At 42.1% G+C, this 18,218-nt stretch overlaps 1 protein-coding gene across 1 annotated transcript in view; it reads left to right on the forward strand.

The window, feature by feature from the left end:
- Positions 1-14,012, forward strand: part of LOC131891864 (voltage-dependent calcium channel type A subunit alpha-1-like) — a 34,653-nt gene extending 20,641 nt beyond the window's left edge. Inside the window, exons 12-32 of the mRNA XM_059241542.1 lie at positions 623-827; positions 1,148-1,357; positions 1,426-1,502; positions 1,674-1,823; positions 1,892-2,194; positions 2,263-2,425; positions 2,494-2,726; positions 3,518-3,716; positions 3,791-3,955; positions 4,030-4,140; positions 5,884-6,066; positions 6,168-6,325; positions 6,614-6,919; positions 6,987-7,125; positions 9,570-9,738; positions 9,876-9,982; positions 10,048-10,307; positions 11,127-11,327; positions 11,396-11,569; positions 11,635-11,838; positions 13,077-14,012. Coding sequence (XP_059097525.1) covers positions 623-827; positions 1,148-1,357; positions 1,426-1,502; positions 1,674-1,823; positions 1,892-2,194; positions 2,263-2,425; positions 2,494-2,726; positions 3,518-3,716; positions 3,791-3,955; positions 4,030-4,140; positions 5,884-6,066; positions 6,168-6,325; positions 6,614-6,919; positions 6,987-7,125; positions 9,570-9,738; positions 9,876-9,982; positions 10,048-10,307; positions 11,127-11,327; positions 11,396-11,569; positions 11,635-11,838; positions 13,077-13,437 — 4,078 coding nt within the window. The 3' untranslated portion in view covers positions 13,438-14,012. The remainder of the gene's footprint in view (positions 1-622; positions 828-1,147; positions 1,358-1,425; positions 1,503-1,673; positions 1,824-1,891; positions 2,195-2,262; positions 2,426-2,493; positions 2,727-3,517; positions 3,717-3,790; positions 3,956-4,029; positions 4,141-5,883; positions 6,067-6,167; positions 6,326-6,613; positions 6,920-6,986; positions 7,126-9,569; positions 9,739-9,875; positions 9,983-10,047; positions 10,308-11,126; positions 11,328-11,395; positions 11,570-11,634; positions 11,839-13,076) is intronic.
- The last annotated feature ends 4,206 nt before the right edge of the window (positions 14,013-18,218 follow it).

Raw genomic sequence — 18,218 nt, forward strand, 5'->3', positions numbered from 1 at the left:
GCCCAAGAGAGTAGAACTGCCATGGGGGCCCTTATTTTCAACGTGAAAGAGCCCAAACGAAGTGATGAAGATACATGGTAGATTGCTGAAATAGGCTGCTTGTAACCTGCCACGAACGCCATTTCTTTTCCATTATTTTATGCATAAAATTTTGGTAGAATTAGCCAGAACGAACTCAAACGCATTAAATTAAAAAAAAAGAAGAATCAGCCCTTTATTTGGTAGAGGCTGACTCACCAGGCACACTCTGAAGTGCAAAACGTAAACCATCTTTCGTGTAGCATAGGAAGCCCTTGTAAGTAACGATATCAGAAAAGTTGTGCTTTTGGCTTTGCAATAGCATTTGTCCAACTAATTCTTGTAGCCATCTTGCTTCCCTACATATTGTTTTGGTTTACTCAAGAAGGGTGCTTTGGCTTGAGCGCGAAATAAGCTGATTTTTTTCAATTTTCATGGCTATTTTTAGAGTGCATATTTGAATAATTCATTACAAATTGGTAGCAAAATTAGTCACGCCATTATCTTAAAAAATACCCAAAGCAAGTAAAAACTTAGGTTCAAGTATTGCCTTTGCTTCATACGTGTATGTAATTATAACATGAGATCGTTTTTTTAATTCTAGGTATTGGTCGCGTCTCCGAAACCTGGTGATTGCCTTGATGAATGCCATTTCCTCTATTCTCTCGCTCTTGTTCCTGCTCTTCTTGTTCATCTTCATCTTTGCTCTACTTGGAATGCAACTCTTTGGTGGGTCCTTCAATTTCCCGGAAGGAACGCCCACCTCCAATTTCAATACCATTGTGGCGGCTCTTCTCACGGTGTTCCAGGTAGGGGATTCAGTTTTGCAAAATCTTGTACTTTTCGGCTGCGCTTCGGTTTTCTGAAGACAATTCAATGTTGGTGGTTAACTTTCGCGTTTTCACATTTTCTGTCCATTGCAAAAGAGAACAAAAACGTTCATATGGGGAATCTAACGTGGTTCTTCCATTGTTAGCTGGGGCCTTATAACATACATGACGAGGGGATGTAAGCCTCGTGTATGGCTCGTCCTTAATCCGTTATATTTCCATGGATCATGTTTCACTCGACCGGATTCCTTCGTGAACGTGGCTAAATCCACGTGCCTAAAATGGATATCTCGTTTTAGATTCTCACGGGAGAGGATTGGAACCAGGTCATGTACACGGCCATCAATTCCAAAGGAGGCCGAGCCAACGGAGGCACCATCTACAGCTTGTACTTTGTCATGCTGACACTTTGCGGAGATTACACTCTTCTCAACGTGTTTTTGGCCATTGCTTGCGATTCCCTAGACCAAGCTGCAGCCCTCACCGAAGCCGAGGAGGCCGAAAAAGAGGTTGGCTCCAGGTTCATTTGTCCTCACGTCCCAATTTTGAATGCTCCTCTTTCCTCATCGTTTTACAGAGACAAAAACAAGCGGCCGAACAATTGCTGAATAAAGATAAAGTCCAGGAAGAGGACAAATCACCGGAGGAGGAAATGTAAGTTAAAGTCTTATTAGCGTCATCTTCATTCACCCTTCTGAACACATTGACCAGGTTTTATTGATTGAAAACATTCAAGTTCAAAGAGTGGGGCTCTTGAAGCATTGTACCTTTCGAAGTATTGGCTCAAAATCTTGTTGTTAACGCATTGAATGGCCTTCGTTCCAGCGATCCTATTCGGGCGGCTGAAATGGCCTTTGAGCGGGCGGCTGAGGCTGCCGCCAGAGCCGCTCTTCAGGCTGAGGAAGAGGAGGAGGAAGAAGAGGAACGCCCAATCCTTCCTTATTCGTCATTTTTCATTCTGTCTTCCACCAATCCGTGAGCGAACGGTCTGCTAGCGGTTCTTTGTTGTGTAGTTGCTCTTATCTGTCCTTCTTTGATATCAGGTTGCGGATCTTGGTTCATTGGATTGTGACCAAGAAGGTGTTTGATATGTTCATTATGCTCATTATTGTGTTGAGCTCGATTGCTTTGGCCTCCGAGGATCCCGTGGATGAGGATTCTCCAAGGAACAAGTTCATGGGCTATGCCGATTACTTTTTTACTGCCATCTTCACTCTGGAGTGCTCGCTCAAAATTCTGGACCTGGGATTCATTCTCCATCCTGGTGCTTACATGCGGGACTTTTGGAATTTCATGGATATCACCGTTGTCACTTGTGCCTTGATCTCCTTCTACCACACAATAGCGTTAGTACTCCCGATCTTTGAAACTCAAAATACCCAAAACCTGGAACCGCGCTCTTTCTGTTCCTTAGGGGCACGCCCACTGGCCAACGGTTGAAATCCTTGAAGCTCTTGCGAGTCCTACGTCCATTGAAGACAATCAATCGAATCCCTCAGCTGAAGGCTGTTTTTGACTGTGTGGTGATATCGCTCAAAAATGTATTCAATATCCTCGTTGTTTATATACTTTTCCAAGTAAGCCCGCGTTCATTCAACTCCAGTTGCAAAGCAAGCTGTTCCCCAAATGATCCAATCTATTTCAGTTTATCTTCGCTGTTGTTGGAGTGCAATTGTTCAATGGAAAATTCTTCTATTGCACTGATGAGAGCAAGGGAACCCCTGAAGAGTGCCAAGGCTATTTCTACATTTTCGAAGACCGTCATCTGCCTCCTTTGGTCTTGGAGCGGAATTGGGAGAAGAAATCCTTTCATTACGATAACTGCTTCATGGCCATGCTCACCTTGTTTGCAGTTCAAACCTCGGAAGGATGGGTCGCGTAAGTTCTCAGTCTTTCAGATTTCATGTGGTCGCGATGACTTTCAAGTTCAAACCCTAAGGAATTCAGTCCAAAAAGATGCACAATTTAAACACTAGGAATGGAACTAACTTGCCAGATCAATATGCAAAGGATCCCAAAGATTATTAGAAATATGTTCTCTTTTTGAGATTCTCGATAACGTAATACGTAATCTTCGCAAGTGGCACTATGTTTCAAGCATATCTTTTCACGTCAAAATCTTTTTGCGAACTTGAGTCCAGGCGTATCTCAATGGGCGCCAATACGCGCCGTATCTCGATGGGCCTTTTCCCTACTTTTTCACTTATTGAGTTTTGTAAAAGAATATTCCTTTGCCTCATGAACTAGAACCTAAATTAGACCAGATTCTTAGATCTGTTATCTTAACAATAAAGTTATCTTCCTCGTAATTTGGCATTAATATTGTTTTTCTTCTCATAGTTTGGCACAATTCAGTTCAAACCCGTAGTGTTAAAAGCGACCCTCAAAAATTATATTGGCCCGAAATTAGATTGTAGGATGATATTTTTGTCATGACATGAACAAATTTACACCACCTAAGCAACGATTAAGTCTTGGGAAATGAAAACGAAAATGAAAAAGAAGTGCTCCTTACTGGATACTTTTTTTCCCATGAATCAACCTCCCAAAGTGAAAGGTTGCGCGAATGTTGCTGGCTTCCTTTTACTACTTTTTAATAAAAAGAGCCATTTGGAGGAAGTAAGATTTCAATTCGCCTTTTGTTAGTATATCCTTCCTTCCTTCGACAGGATCCTCCAAGATTCCATGTCCTCAACTTACGAGGAGGAGGGTCCCATTCCGTGGTTTCGGGTGGAAATGTCCATCTTCTATATTGTGTTCTTCATTGTATTCCCATTCTTCTTTGTTAACATTTTTGTGGCTTTGATCATTGTGACGTTTAATGAGCTTGGCGAAGCTGAATTGCAAGACGACATGGACAAGAACCAGGTATAAATTCAAGATCTTTGATGCTAGGTTACGTGAATGCGATGTGGAATAATTCCCGGTACTTTTCCCCACAGAAATCCTGCATTGACTTTGCCATCCAAGCCAAGCCTATGGAACTTTACGTTCCAGATGAGACTTCGGGACCACGTTACCACATATGGAAGTTGGTCACTTCTGAGCCGTTCGAAAACTTTATCCTTATGCTCATTGTTTGCAACACAATTTTGCTCATGCTCAAGGTAAGGAGAGATGAGCCATCTGAATAGGATATGTCTTGGGAAGAGAAATAATTGTTGTCTACCTTTCGATATAGTTCCATGGAGCACCTTTATACTTCACGGACATCCTAAGCTATTTCAATCTTGTTTTCACCTTGCTCTTCACGGTGGAATGCATTTTCAAACTTGTGTCTTTTGGACCAAGGGTAAGTGCTTTTCCATAAACCGCCCCTCTCTCAAAATACTTTTCCTGCATTGCCAATCAACACGGTTTTTGGTCTCAGTTCACATCATATAATGATTCATATTTTTTTACGATAACTTGTGAATGACAATATTAAGCCTCTTTGCCCTCCCTTTGCTTCTTGCAACTAAAACATTGCACTACAGACTGTCCCACTAAAAAGGGCTTTTCTTACACAATCAACTTGGCTATACAATTTACTAGAACAAGTGATACTTTCAAGATCTCAAATAAATCAATTGTCTGATGTTTATGGCATTATCGCATAAAGACAACGGTTTTAATGACATTCATTTTTAAACCTCCATTTTCCCGTTCACAAAAAGGAGACTTTGAACTAGAGGAGCAGACATTGGCAGCGCTGCCTCGTTTCCACTTCTTTTAAATGATCTTTAATGAATCAATTTTGGACAAAAAAACGCAGGCTGATTACGTCCATGTTCATCTTATTCCAATACTCAAAGAATGAAATTGACGAAGAAATCAAGAAAATGGGAATTTGCCCTTTTTTGGCAATATTGTGAATAGCACATTGATTACCAAAGATTCTATCGTCGAAAAACTTCAGAGAAAATGGATAGCTCATAAAAAGTTGCAAAAAGCCCAGCCAAAGTCATCGCAGGATACCCTAGTTCAAGGTGTTCTTGTTCAAAGCATTGTTTCAACAGAAATTGTTGAAAAAGATGCCCAGAAGAGGGACAGATTGTACATCAGATTGACCACATTTGTATATACACTTCTTTTATTATATGAACGAAAATCCACATTTTGCTGCACTTCATACCATTATTGCATGATCTCTTTTTGCTACGACTACTGGAATAGTCGCAATTAATTGAGCATTAGAAATCTCATCACTTCACTTCCCTGATTTGCCGCAAGATCCGCCATTTATGAAGATTCCGTTTCAGAGCCAATTCAGAGATTGGGGCGCCACAGTTCGGAATTCACCCCATGACAGGTATAAAATGTGTACTAAAACCTGCCCTACTTTTAACATAGAAAACCGCTCCATTTGTCTCAAGTTTTTATGATCCCCGTCCGAGTTTTATACAAATGTTTACTGTGTTGGCCATGTGGGCTTGAGACAATGCCTTGTAACAGTCAGTTTGTTCAGTGAGACAAACAACGATATATCGAATGGAGTCAATCATGAAGAGCAAATGCAAATCTCGTTGATTCATGCAAAAGTCTTGAAAAAGTTATTGGTAAAAAGAGTAAAAGTTTGAAAGCCAGCTTTGGCCCATGCCTTACTTACTCTGCTGACGGAAAATGGGTTTGTACTCACCAAACCCAGCCTAGACCGATTTTTATCTTTTTCTATTGAAACACGAAGCATTTCATAGTTGATCAAATTGCTACAATTTCATTTCTGACTGATTAGACCATAGGCTTGGGGGGAAGTCTTTAGGTTCGCTATCCCTTCCAAGGCTTACCTGGGATCATCAGACTTGCACTCAAGCAAACAAGATCCAACTCTCATGTGGTCAATGTCCGTCTTATATCACCCTGTGTTCTCTGTACTTGAATCATGTCCTGGTCCAGGTTGGTATCTTCATTGACTGGTTTTATTTCGTGAAGCATGGTCATTGGCATGAATGTGGCTGCTCCTATTCTTTAAAACCCAAGCACCTACTGTCCATTGTGTGATCCGAGATTAGGTGGTTTGAGCAATTTATCAATTGAGTCGAACGTTCCCTTCCAGAACTACTTCAAGGACTCTTGGAATACTTTTGACTTTATCACCGTGGTCGGAAGTATCATCGATGCCACTAAAATGGTCTCGGTGGGCTTCTTGAAGCTCTTCCGAGCAGCCCGTCTCATTAAGCTACTTAGACGGAGTGTCAGCGTCCGAATTCTTCTCTACACTTTCGTCCAATCTCTGAAGGTAATCTTTTTATTCAAAACATCGATCCAAAAAAGGCACATTGCGCGAATTCTTTTTGTCAAAGTCCCAGTAAACCATCATTTTGATTTGTTCTTTTACAGGCGTTGCCCTATGTGTGCATGCTGATGGGGATGTTGTTCTTCATCTATGCCATTGTGGGAATGCAACTTTTTGGCTCCATGATGATTGATCCAAGCTCGTCTATCGAGAGGCACAACAACTTTAGACACTTCTTCCAGTCATTAATGCTTCTCTTTAGGTGAGTATTTTTTCACAGCCAAACATGTACAGTAAACGAGAGGACAGAATTGTTGTTTTATAACTACAAAAACACCCTAAATATCCTTTCTGCGCCATTTGGTCAGAACTACAACGGGCATATGTACTGAAAAAAGTTTCAAAAGTTTCTTCTAATTTCAAAAGAGTGTCTATTTTTGGCATCTCTATTACTCTTTATGGTACATGAAACATTAAAGGTATTAAATAGAAAATTGGATTTAGTTTGACGGCCATTAAAAGTGTTTTTTTTTCTCATTGTATTTTGTAGATGTGCTACTGGGGAAGCTTGGCCAGATATCATGTTGGATGCCGCTTCCGGCCGGCCTTGCGATCCCTTGGCCATTGAACTGAACAAGACCACTGGTTTACCTGCTTGGGAACAAACTTGTGGAAGCTCCTTGACCTATATCTACTTTGTGTCCTTCATCTTCTTGTGCTCCTTCATTATGCTCAACTTATTCGTGGCAGTCATTATGGACAACTTTGATTATCTGACAAGAGACTCATCTATTCTGGGATCCCATCATTTGGGAGAGTTCATCAATACGTGGTCCAATTATGATCCCAGTGGAACGTAAGTTTGCTGTAAGTTACCCTCTACAGAGTAAAATGGACACTAAGTGCTCTCACTTGTCTTCCAGAGGAAAGATCCATTACACAGAAGTATTCAACATGCTCAGGGACATTGATCCTCCCTTGGGATTTGGCAAGAAATGTCCAGAGCGAATGGCTTACAAGAAACTGATTCGAATGAATATGCCAATGGATATGGAGGGCAAGGTATGACTCATGATACGTTTTGCTGTTATTGTTGTTGCCATTGCAAAGTCAGGTTATTTAACCGGTTGTCAGATGAACCCTGTAAGTAGGAATTGATCACAAACCCAATTGGAAATGCATTCCTCAACATAGCACTCACCTTTCCCCTTTGACCTCCCTGTCCTTCCCTGGTATCTTAGTAACTCCTAAGTAAGATAAGAGTTTGCAAAAAAGCATTTCAATCAGCAAGAACATGGCTATCACAAATAGATAGAGGTTTAGAAAATTGGTATCGATTTGTGACACTCTTACATTCTTAACCAAGTCAAAGGAAACAGTCCTTTTTTTTGGACATACCATTTGAAAACTTACCATCTCGGCGGGAGCTCCAACATGACATTTGTTGATCATTTTCATAGTTGCTGGCGCTACAATCAAGTTTCCCAAAACTTTCGCTGATTGCCTTATTGTTTCGCCGACTTCTCTGCAAAATCGGGAACTTTTTTGCGTATACTTCTTTGTTAAATTAAGTACCTATTGTCTTGTCAACCTCTGGCTAGCTTGAGAATCTCGTAATAAATCGATGTACGCCTCACGGAACCTCTATTTTTTCTTCATTCTGCCGGGTCGTACATTCGACGATTCATTTGCACAACTTGAAGAAAAATAACCAAGAAACCCTCTTTTATCTGGAACTTTAGAAATGTGGCCAGAATTAACAATAAGATCCCTGTAAGATGTGATTATGACGGCTACTGTTATGCCAGAATGTTATTCCCTGCAGTTTGAACAAAAGAGGAGTTTGTTTTGCCAATATTCCCTCTGAAGGTTGGTGGAGCAAATATCATATAAATGTAAAATCAAGCGAAATGAATACCTTTCCCTTTGTGAAGACAGATGAATTGGATGAATGTACGACCCAGATGAAAGAAGAGAAGCAAAAGGAAAAAAAGGTCGTCCGAACAAGGTTGCATGAGACAATGTTCGACATATCAAGAAATTGTTGAGAAAGTCGGAGTTTGGCAAGTGAATACCATTGCACTAGCCTTTGATAAAACATTACTTTCAAAGAATTGAAACCAAAAGGACTGTAGAGGATAGCTGGTGTAATGCTTAAGGCACTTTTCTAGCAATATAAAATTGTTTGATGGCCCAATTTTCCTACCTCAAGGAAACCTTGAGACTCCAACCACATCAAAAAGATTGAGAGCAAATCTAAAAATGAATTATTTTAGAGATGAGAATTTCTTTTGGAAAATGTGCACAATGTGATGGCTAGATTTGATAAGGGGCTTAGATTGCAATTGTTGCCGAAATGATTGAACTCAGTTGAAAAGAAACAGCAAGTGTCTAGTTTTGTGAGTCAGTTAAATTTGAAATGTAAAACCTCAACAACACCAAACTAATCTCCTCAAGATGACATACACACTTTAAAGAATCTATGACCAAGCACGAGATTAATTACAACTGTTGCAGCAATTGCTCAGTTGAAATACTCATTCAAATGTTATTAACATTTTGCTGGTTTTGTTTTAGGATGCGTATAAGGTGACTGAGTCTCTGATAATGCTAAGACAATATTATAGCAAAGGGCTTGTACAAAACTAGAGTTGCATTCTCCAAATAAGCTTGGTGTAAATTCAATGTCGTGGGACAGTTCTTAAATAATGTTCACCAAATATTTTCCTCTCTCTCTTTCCCTTTGAACATGTTCCGCCTAAACGATGGTCAATTTTTTCGACCTTAAAGTCTCTTGCTCTCTATTGAACCTTTGTAGACAATCCAATTCCCTAATCTCATCATGAAAATGCTCAAGGATCTCTAGGTTCCAATATGCCTCTAATGTTATGCAACATTATTGTCAAGAGGTTTGGTGATTGACCTCAATCGTAACGCCTATGGATAGACTGATTCATGACCAGAATCTAGAGGTCCTTTTCCATAATTCCCTCCGCATAAACAAAACAGCCTTTGGGAATAAAAATGTTCCCAACGACAGAAAGGTTCCCCTGTGTACTACATTTGAATGAATCCTAGTTCCCCGATTGTTTTTTTCCTTCTAGTAGTTGCATTCCGTTTCTAGACTAACAACCTTTTCACCATCAACAAAAACACCTTTGTATCAAAGTCCCCAATGTCCCCTCGTTTTGTGTCGCATCGTTGCCCAAGTTTTCCTGGCCTTTTCAAAGTTCCGAACAACCTTGACTAAGTGGATCTGGTTCTTGTAAGACTGAACCAGACCGGGTCCGTTTTTAATTATTGAAAAACATAGTCCTGGTATGGATGCCTCCATTTTTGAATGTGTACATTTCATTCCATGCTAGTAGCAAGAAACACATTTTGGCTGCTCAAAAAATTATGCCTCTTTGATATACCATCCAACTAAGCCTTTTTGCTCGGCCTTGCCTTTTTCGACTAGCTCTCCCTTCATCAATCGAGTATTTGAACACCTCCATACCTTCTAGGTCAACTTCACCACAACTCTTTTTGCCCTCATTCGCGAGAACCTCAAGATCAACGTTCGAGAATCGAGTGAAATGGACCAAGCAGACATTGAGTTGCGCACCACAATCATCAAATGCTGGCCACACACAAAGCGAGAAAAGATCGAACTCCTTGTTCCAACCTGGAAACGTATGTTCTTGTTTTCTTACATGAAATGTCTCTCCCTATGTCTCCTTCCCACATCTTGATCCAATAGTGTGTGTGTCGCTTGACCAAATTGCAAAATGGCAGCAGATTATGTTCTAGATATATGACTATCTTTATAGAAACTGGAACTGGACACCTAACGGTGGGGAAGCTCTACGGTGGGATTCTTATTTACGACAATTGGAAGAAGACCAAATTCGGACAAATCGAAGTTCTTCGGCAACAGGTGGCTCACTCTTAGATTACCGTAACATTTTTAAGCCAATTTAGCAACCCTTGAGTGCTTTTCAGGAGGCCGAAATCCAAGAACTGGAACGAGCAGCCAAAGAAATTGAACGAGCCAAACTCCGCCAAGAGGCCATTGACCGAGGAGAAGATCCAGATGCTCTAATTTTCAGCGACGACGACGTCGAAGGCATCCATGAGAGTGATAAGCAGAACAACAATGCCCATGAGAGCGAGCATGTGCCTAATTTGGATGATCCAGATAATGCATATTACCCTGAAGAGGAGTATTATGACGTTCTTGGACGACCTCTGAACCATCATGGGTGAGTATTGGTTCAAAGGCCATTCTAGGGGTCTTAGCAAACCACCACCAATGGGCGTGACTGGCGAGTGTGCTTCAAATCAAGCCAATAACGCTGTCCTCTTAAAAAAGTGCCTTCTGTACTAAAAAATATCCAATTTTTCCCCCTTTTTTGGGCATTTTTCAGGCTCACTTGTACAAAAAAACCATTAAAATCCGAAAACAAACTTGAAGTATGGTTTTGAATTGGAGCAACCCTTTTGATGATATCAAAAAGTGGTCATTTCATACCAAATACAATACCGACTTAATTGACAAAAAATTGACACTAAACTTCTCGGTCATTTTACAAAATCATGCATCTGCTCTACTGCCCTGATTTTTTTCAACAAGTGAGAATATATGATATCATCTTTTGGACGCGTTCATGGCAAACTTTACGCAAAAAATTCCTTTTTAAACAAATATTGTTGTTTTTCACTGTTTTACGACTGATTTTGCTAAGTTTTTGTGATTTTTTCCGATTAGTTACCGGTTTTGCCGAATTTTTCTACCTTTTTGCCGAGGTCCACTCATGGCTCGCAAAATTTTCTTAGGGGATGTCAGTCTGAGGAGATTGTTTGGAGTTGTATCAGATAAGCTTTACATTACATATTGGATTACGTCTACAGGCAGGGTACGCCGTCAGTTGGCACAAACGCGGCTCAAAAATATTCGCGGATTATTTACAACTCACAATAGAAAAAGAGCCCCTTTTGTGTTGTCGATGTGGACATCCATATGCTTCTGTTCACTTTTTACGCTTAACTTAATCCCATTGGGGTTCTTTTCTTCTCTTCAGCGTCAACAAAATGCCACCCATACAGGAACACGGCTATGAGGATGAATACGGCTATGTGGACGAAGGCGAGGGCAATTGGGGAGGATGGGACCAGCCTTGGCCTAATGACTATGGGCACCAAGATGCCCCATACACTCAGTCCTCGGTGCGAAGCCCGAGTTTCAGCAACTTCGATCCGTACTACCCTCCACGTCCAAACGGGTAAGACACTGGTAACCCACTTTCTTGGGATGAGCATCAACAATGTAACTCTTGAGGATTGAATTCAGGTATGAACCTGGTCCTCCCCCACCCCCGGCTCCAATGGAATCTTGGAACCAACAGACCTCCTATCCAACTCAACGACCAAATGGGACAGGTCGGAAGCTACCGCAAACGCCGAAAATGCCTTCAACCCTGACGAATCATCTTCAGGGTCAATCTCATTCTCACAATCACATAGGGTAAGGTTCATTTGGTGGCGGGGGCTCTCTGACCTTCTGACTTTATTGAGGAATGGATCTTTCAGGAATCAATCCAATGGGCCTGGTGGTTACCAGGCAAATAATTCTCGTGTGCCAAATCACGTGGACCAGCTGGCCATGCCTTTGTCCATGGGCCGAAAACTACCCGCTACGCCAAACAAGCCCAGTTCGCTCTTTGGACAAACTGCTTCCATGGCCTTTCATAACTTGACTGAACGGTTCAACAAACCGTCCTCTCTCTCCTTCAGGTACAAATTGCTGAATCTAAAATTTATTGATCACACTTAATTGAAAGTTATGACTACTTGCCTCACCAAATGGATGGCTGACTAGGTAGTTCAAGGGATTGTGCTCTACTGCAGCGTTTGAAATACTAATTAAAAGGATCTGCATTTGGCATAATGAACCATACTCTCCACTAAAGATGATTTATAAGAACTGTGACCATTGACTGGTGCTCATTGGTAAAGCCGATGGAAATTTAATAATTTACACACCGTCTGAGCTATAAAACCTAGTAGTAAGTCATGGTTATTTCATATCATTACGATGTCAACCTCATTGTTTCTGATTGAATTAGTAACATAAAAGGTGAGTAATCTTAACACTTTGATTTTTCTGCAAAACATTGAGAGTTTTTGGAGTTTTTGTCGTCAGAAGTCGTGATATTATTTTCAGAATTTTTTTGACGATTGACATCAAATCTGGAGATGTCTTAATCCAATAGTCTGTAGGTAACCCACAGCAGAAAGGGTATCTATCGTGCCAGAGTATTACATGAGTATTGGATATAACCATTAACCAAGGAAAAGTTGACGGTGGTGCTTACACAAATTCTTGTCACCTGTAATTTTTTTTCGAACATGTCAAATTTCACGGTTCGTCCATCTTGTATCACCCGTTTACCTCAACTTAACTTGGACAGCTTAAAAATTTGAACAATAGGGAAAAAATCCTGGTAGACAGGAATTCCTCAAGCTACAGCTTAAAACTAGCCACGTTCCTCCCTATAATTTTGAATGTTTATGGTGAGGGAATTTGCCTCGCTTGGAGAGCATGACCATGATTTTGTCAATTTCTGGTCGGGAGGTTCAATTCAATGGTTTCTAAAATTTCCGTTACACTATTAGGGTACATTTGGCGGCGTCAAATATGTCCCGTGTAACGTCGTCCATGGTCGAGCTGACCTAGGCATAGATTTCAAGACACTAGATGTCAGACGACCGCCCACTCGGTTGGTAAAACAGGACAATAAACCTGTTTGTGATCAATGAAAATCCATTGTCCTGTTTTACCAGCCGAGCGGTCGGTCGTTCGACATCCAGTGTCTAGAAATCTATGAACTTGGGCACTTCAATATCGTACGCCACAAATCACCCCCGAGACACGGCAAAGGTGCCTCTCTCTGTGTCCAGTATTAAAGGGGAAATTGTGCATACCAAATTGAATGTAGTAACTACACAGAAAATGTTGTTCTCTTTTCTAGGCCACATGTCACTGACACTGCCAACGCCAGTCCTAGTTGTGGTTCCTTCAGCTTCCCGAAGCTGAATGGGTCACCTTCACACCCATTTCCCAATCAGTTCAGTGGTTCTGCCGGATTCATGGGCAACTTTAGCGGATTTAGCACCCCAATGGACACGGTCCTTGACCGATTTGGACGGACTGGCCCCGCAGCCTTGCACCCTCCATCCTCGTTTCCCGGTCAACGCAAGCTCCCCTCGTTGGCCCATTTTGGTCGATCCAACTCCTTGGGTCGGAATTTGCCGCCCATTCCGAGCAAACCGCCCACTTTGGTGAGAAGGCGGACCTTCGAGGATGATGATTACCGGACGGATTGGATTTGATCCTGGCAAATGCAGGCTGCTTCCTCCAAAATGATCCATGGCATTCTTGCCCAGAAGCAGCCTGACTAGATGTGTTGTAGAATCGTGTTTGTGATATTTTCCCCGTTCTCCAAAGATTCATACTGTTCAATTGAAGCGAGTTCTTTGCTTGTTTCTTCCACTTTATTGGAGGTCCACTCAACGAGATGACTTGCACGTACCAAACCTAACTTGTCAATTGCTTTTTCCTTGAACAAATGTTATGATCCACATGTACGAAACTTGGATTTCCATGCCACTCCCCATTACATTCTGTGTTGCTCATTTGGAATGCACTTTGACCTGTCCTTTGAAAAAGTCATTGATGATGTTTATCATTTACCCTGTAAGAAGAGGGAACTTTGGCGCCAATTTTGAGCTCTCACACTCATGATGACAATCATCTCTCAAAGTTCTAGATCCCACTGACATCCATTTATTGCTATCAATAGTTTCATCCTCTACCCTCATAGTGACAATCAATTCCAGACTACTTACTCATGTCAAGTTAAATGATGACGATGATTCACCAATGCAATAAAAGATATACGTTTCAATGCTGTTTTAGAAGATAAACAGATATGATCAGCATCTAGCATCTGTTGAGACTAGAGGCAAGGGAACTCGGTTGGATTAATATCAAGAGAGAACTCGTCTATTTCTGGAACGGGTCAATTAGGTAAAAGAGAATGAACGCAGTCATGAATTAGCAAGTTAAGGATAGACGAAGATACAACACCTCCTTCACAAGTTTCCTGAGCGTATACTAGCGGCTGGAAACCAATGCACACATGAGCGGAGTATATTGTTATTTGATCGGTCTAATTGATTTTTCCAACAATCTGGTACTCCTTCTCAATCCCTCAACTTCAGATGATGGTGTTTTGTGACTTGGTTGAGGACAGTTATTTAGAGTTGACTTAATTTTGGGACGAAGATGTTTGCGGTTTCGCCACAGTACTCTCCCCGACGGGAAGCGAAGTTGGTACGATCTATATCGGTTTTTTCCAAGGACAACAGCGGTAGAGTCCCATTTCTTAGTATTATTGTTTTGTACAAGAACCTCCTGACCCACTTGAAGAACACTCAAAGGACGACCACGGGCATTGTAATAATCGTCACTCCTCAGATACATGTCTTTATGGTCCATTAGTGCAGATTCACTCTTCCATCTTGAAGCAAACACGCTGTGATGAGTCGGTATCAGGGTTCTTAATGGGTGACCAAAGACAACCTCAGCGGGAGACAAACCATTTTCTCGTGGAGTATTCCTTAGTTCAAGGAATCCTCTGATGAACTCATCATGAGAAATATCCTTGTTTGTGGAAGCCACGAGTTTTTTTAAAGTCTTTACCGTCGATTCTGCATGGCCATTAGCCTGTGGATAATGGGGGGATGATGGGCGCCAAGTAACACCCCACTCTCGCAAAAATTGTTGCATTTGGCGGCTGGCAAACTGTGGTCCTTGATCAGTGGCCAATATTTGTGGACATCCAGCGGTAGAGAAGATCACCTTAAGAGATGCAATTACTTCTGATGAATCAGGTTCTTTTTTATACATGGCAATAAATGGGTATCCGGAGAATCGGTCAGCAACCGCCAAGTACACCTTTCCACCAAAAGAAAACAAATCTGCACTCAAAAATTGAAAGATTCGCTCTGGCATCTGATCCCTTAGAAGTGGTTCATTTGGGTTGCTGGGAAGATGAAGTTGGCAGACGTGACATGACTCCACCATATTTTTTATGTCAGATGATATTCCCGGCCAATAAACAGATTGTCGGGCCCGTCTTATCGTTCTGGTAATGCCCTGGTGAGAGTCGTGTAAGCGGGCCAACACACTCTCCGCAAGGCTAAAGGTACAACAATTCGTGATTCAAACAAAACTAAACCATCCTGAACTGTCAGTTGATTTAAAATGCCTTTGAAGGGCTTGGATAACTGATACTCTTTACCCTCGGTAATTGTCGACTTCAAGCACTTAATTTCTTCATCATCACTAGATGCATTTCGAATTTTGTCCATGAAGATGTCCACAACTTCGCTCGACGACTGTTCCTCATTGTAATGTTGGTCACTCTCGTCCATTGAACAAATGGCACGCTTTGCAATTAGTGCTATTTCTAAATCGATTCCTTCAGTAAATTCTGTCATGTCCTCAGCAGTTGCCTGAACAACAGGAGCTCGACTTAGAGCGTCTGGAATTGCGTGAGCAGTCGTTTTGACCCATTCAACTTGAAATTGGTATCCAGAGAGGGCCTGTTTGAAACGTAACAAACGAGGATTCTCCACCTGAGCGCATGTATAAGAGTTTAAAATGGTCACCAATGGTCGGTGATCGGTTATGATTCGAAATTTTGGAAGACCCAGCAGGAACACTCGGCATTTCTTCACAGCCCAAGCTATGGCAAGGGCCTCTAATTCCACCATAGCGTAATGTTCTTCGGCCCTGGATAGAAATCGGCTTCCGCACTGGATGAGACGAACTCTTGATCCATGATATTGGAGTAATGCATACCCAAGGCCCTTTGTCCGACTAGCGTCTGTTTGGATCATGGTTTCACTTGTCGGGTCAAATGGAGCCAGGATTGGAGCACTTGATAGAGCTTTCTTAACCAAACCAAAGGCATGAGAATGATTGGTTGTCCATAGGAATTCCGATCTCACTTTTAGAAGTTCCCTTAATGGGCCCGCTGCTCCAGATATTTCAGAAGAAAATTGTCCAAGTTGGTTAACCAAGCCCATAAAACTCCGAAGTTCGGTTCTGCTCTTGGGCTCTGGAAATTCGCCAATAGCGCTAATTTTTGAGGGGTCAGCCTGAATGCCGTTCCTTGATAAAATATAGCCGACAAACTTCACTGCTGGCTTTGAGAACACAAACTTTTCCGGATTGAGGGTTATTTGGTGCTTACGACACCGCTTTAGCACCTCCTGCACCGACTCTAGATGAGCCCTGAATTCAGAGTGTGCTATGCATATATCGTCCACTACTTTCGATACATTTGGTAGGTCTCCCAAAGCTTGGTCTCCCCTGAGATTATAGGCATCTCCCGTAGAAATCATTCCCATGGGGCCTCTAGTATGCACAAATCTACCCCATGGAGTCAACACCGTTGTCAAATCCTTGGACTCGGAATCCAACAAGATTTGCCAATAACCACTGGCCGCATCACAAGTGGTGAAGAATTCTGCGTTCCTCGGTAACTGTAATACAGCATCGTGAGGAGTTCTCATTGGATGAACTGGCCGAAGAACCTGATCATTTAGCTTTTTCAAATCCACACATAATCTTAATTTACCATTTGCCTTCGTTTCGACTACTAATGGGTGACACCATGCCGTTGGTCGATCTCCGACGGGCTCCCAAATTCCTTTTCGCACTAATTCGTCAATTAGACTTTTCACTTCTGACCGTTGGGCATACGGGATTGGACGAGCGCTATGAATTGCGTACGGGATGGCGTTTGGCACTAATTCGATGTGATGAGGAGGGCCGACCATGGGTTTCAGCGTTTCTTCTTGTGAGAATACGTCGCTGAATATTTCCATCAACTTGCTGCGTGTCTTTTCAATTTCTTCGTCCGATGGCCGGGGTGGGATATTAGACGATCGTACATCCAATTCAGTCAAGGCACCCCGAATTGCCAACCCGGATTGTTTCAGAGGTAATGGTAAATCGTGATGTACAATTCCAAGAGCTTTACAGGCATTGAATGACAAATACTGGTGACGAATGTTCTCGCAAAATGTAATGTCTTCCTCACACTGCCTACCCTCCAGTTTGAGACGTACTTGTTTTGCTCCCACCGGTCCCAATGATTTACCCGCAATACCCACGAATCTATGGTGCACAGGGTTTAATGACGACTGGTGTATTCCAAATTTATTGAGCAATTCCATTCCTGCCACTGTTCCTTGGGCTCCAGTATCTGGTACAAAATCAATATCGCCCAGGAATCGACCTGATGACCGTGCATATACTCCCACTCCAATGTTGGGTGACGCTCCAATTCCGGCAATTAACACAGCATTCAACGATTTCTCACTTCTTTGGTGCAAATGGCATACTGGAGCAAAATGTCCAATCACTCCGCACTTATGACACCTTGCCGTACCCGTCTGGGCGGGACATCGCCTTTCATTCCCATGTTTAAAACCGCAGTCTCGACATCTCTCACGCCTAGTTTGTTCTCTATCCTCTTCTGAATTTAGTGGAGTACCGGCTCTTCGCTCTGCCTCCTTCCCCTTTTGTTAAGGTGTTCTGGCTTTGTATGCTCCAATGGCGACCCTCTCTGGCCTTTGCAAGTCTCGTACACCCAATCTGCCCTTTTCTTCGTTTCGGCGCATTGCTACCGTCTCCTCCAACGTGGGAGGGACGACCTTTGACAAAAGTTCCTGTCGAATCTTGTCGTCCGACGTCCCCACCAAAATTAGCGTCGCAATCCAGTCATCGTGAGACATCTCCCGTAGCTCTGCTTCGGCTGCCATTTCTTGTAATGCTGTGTAGAATTCGTCAAATTGTTCTCCTTGCTCCTGGTGACGGTTCAAGAGCCGGAAACGATCGAGTGCCACATTGTGCTTCATTTTTAAGAACTTTGAGATTGTTTCGAATACTTGATCCATAGAATCTGGGGTATTGGCTGGGATGTTCATGGAAAATTCCATCTTTGCCAGCAATTCTGGAGAACAGAAAGAACGGAAAGATGCAATTTGCTCCTCTCTGCTTAGGCCATCTATTTTAACCAAAATTGCATAGTTTTTCC

The sequence above is a fragment of the Tigriopus californicus genome, chromosome 12 (assembly GCF_007210705.1).
Source record: "Tigriopus californicus strain San Diego chromosome 12, Tcal_SD_v2.1, whole genome shotgun sequence".
NCBI classification, from domain to species: Eukaryota; Metazoa; Arthropoda; class Copepoda; order Harpacticoida; family Harpacticidae; genus Tigriopus; species Tigriopus californicus.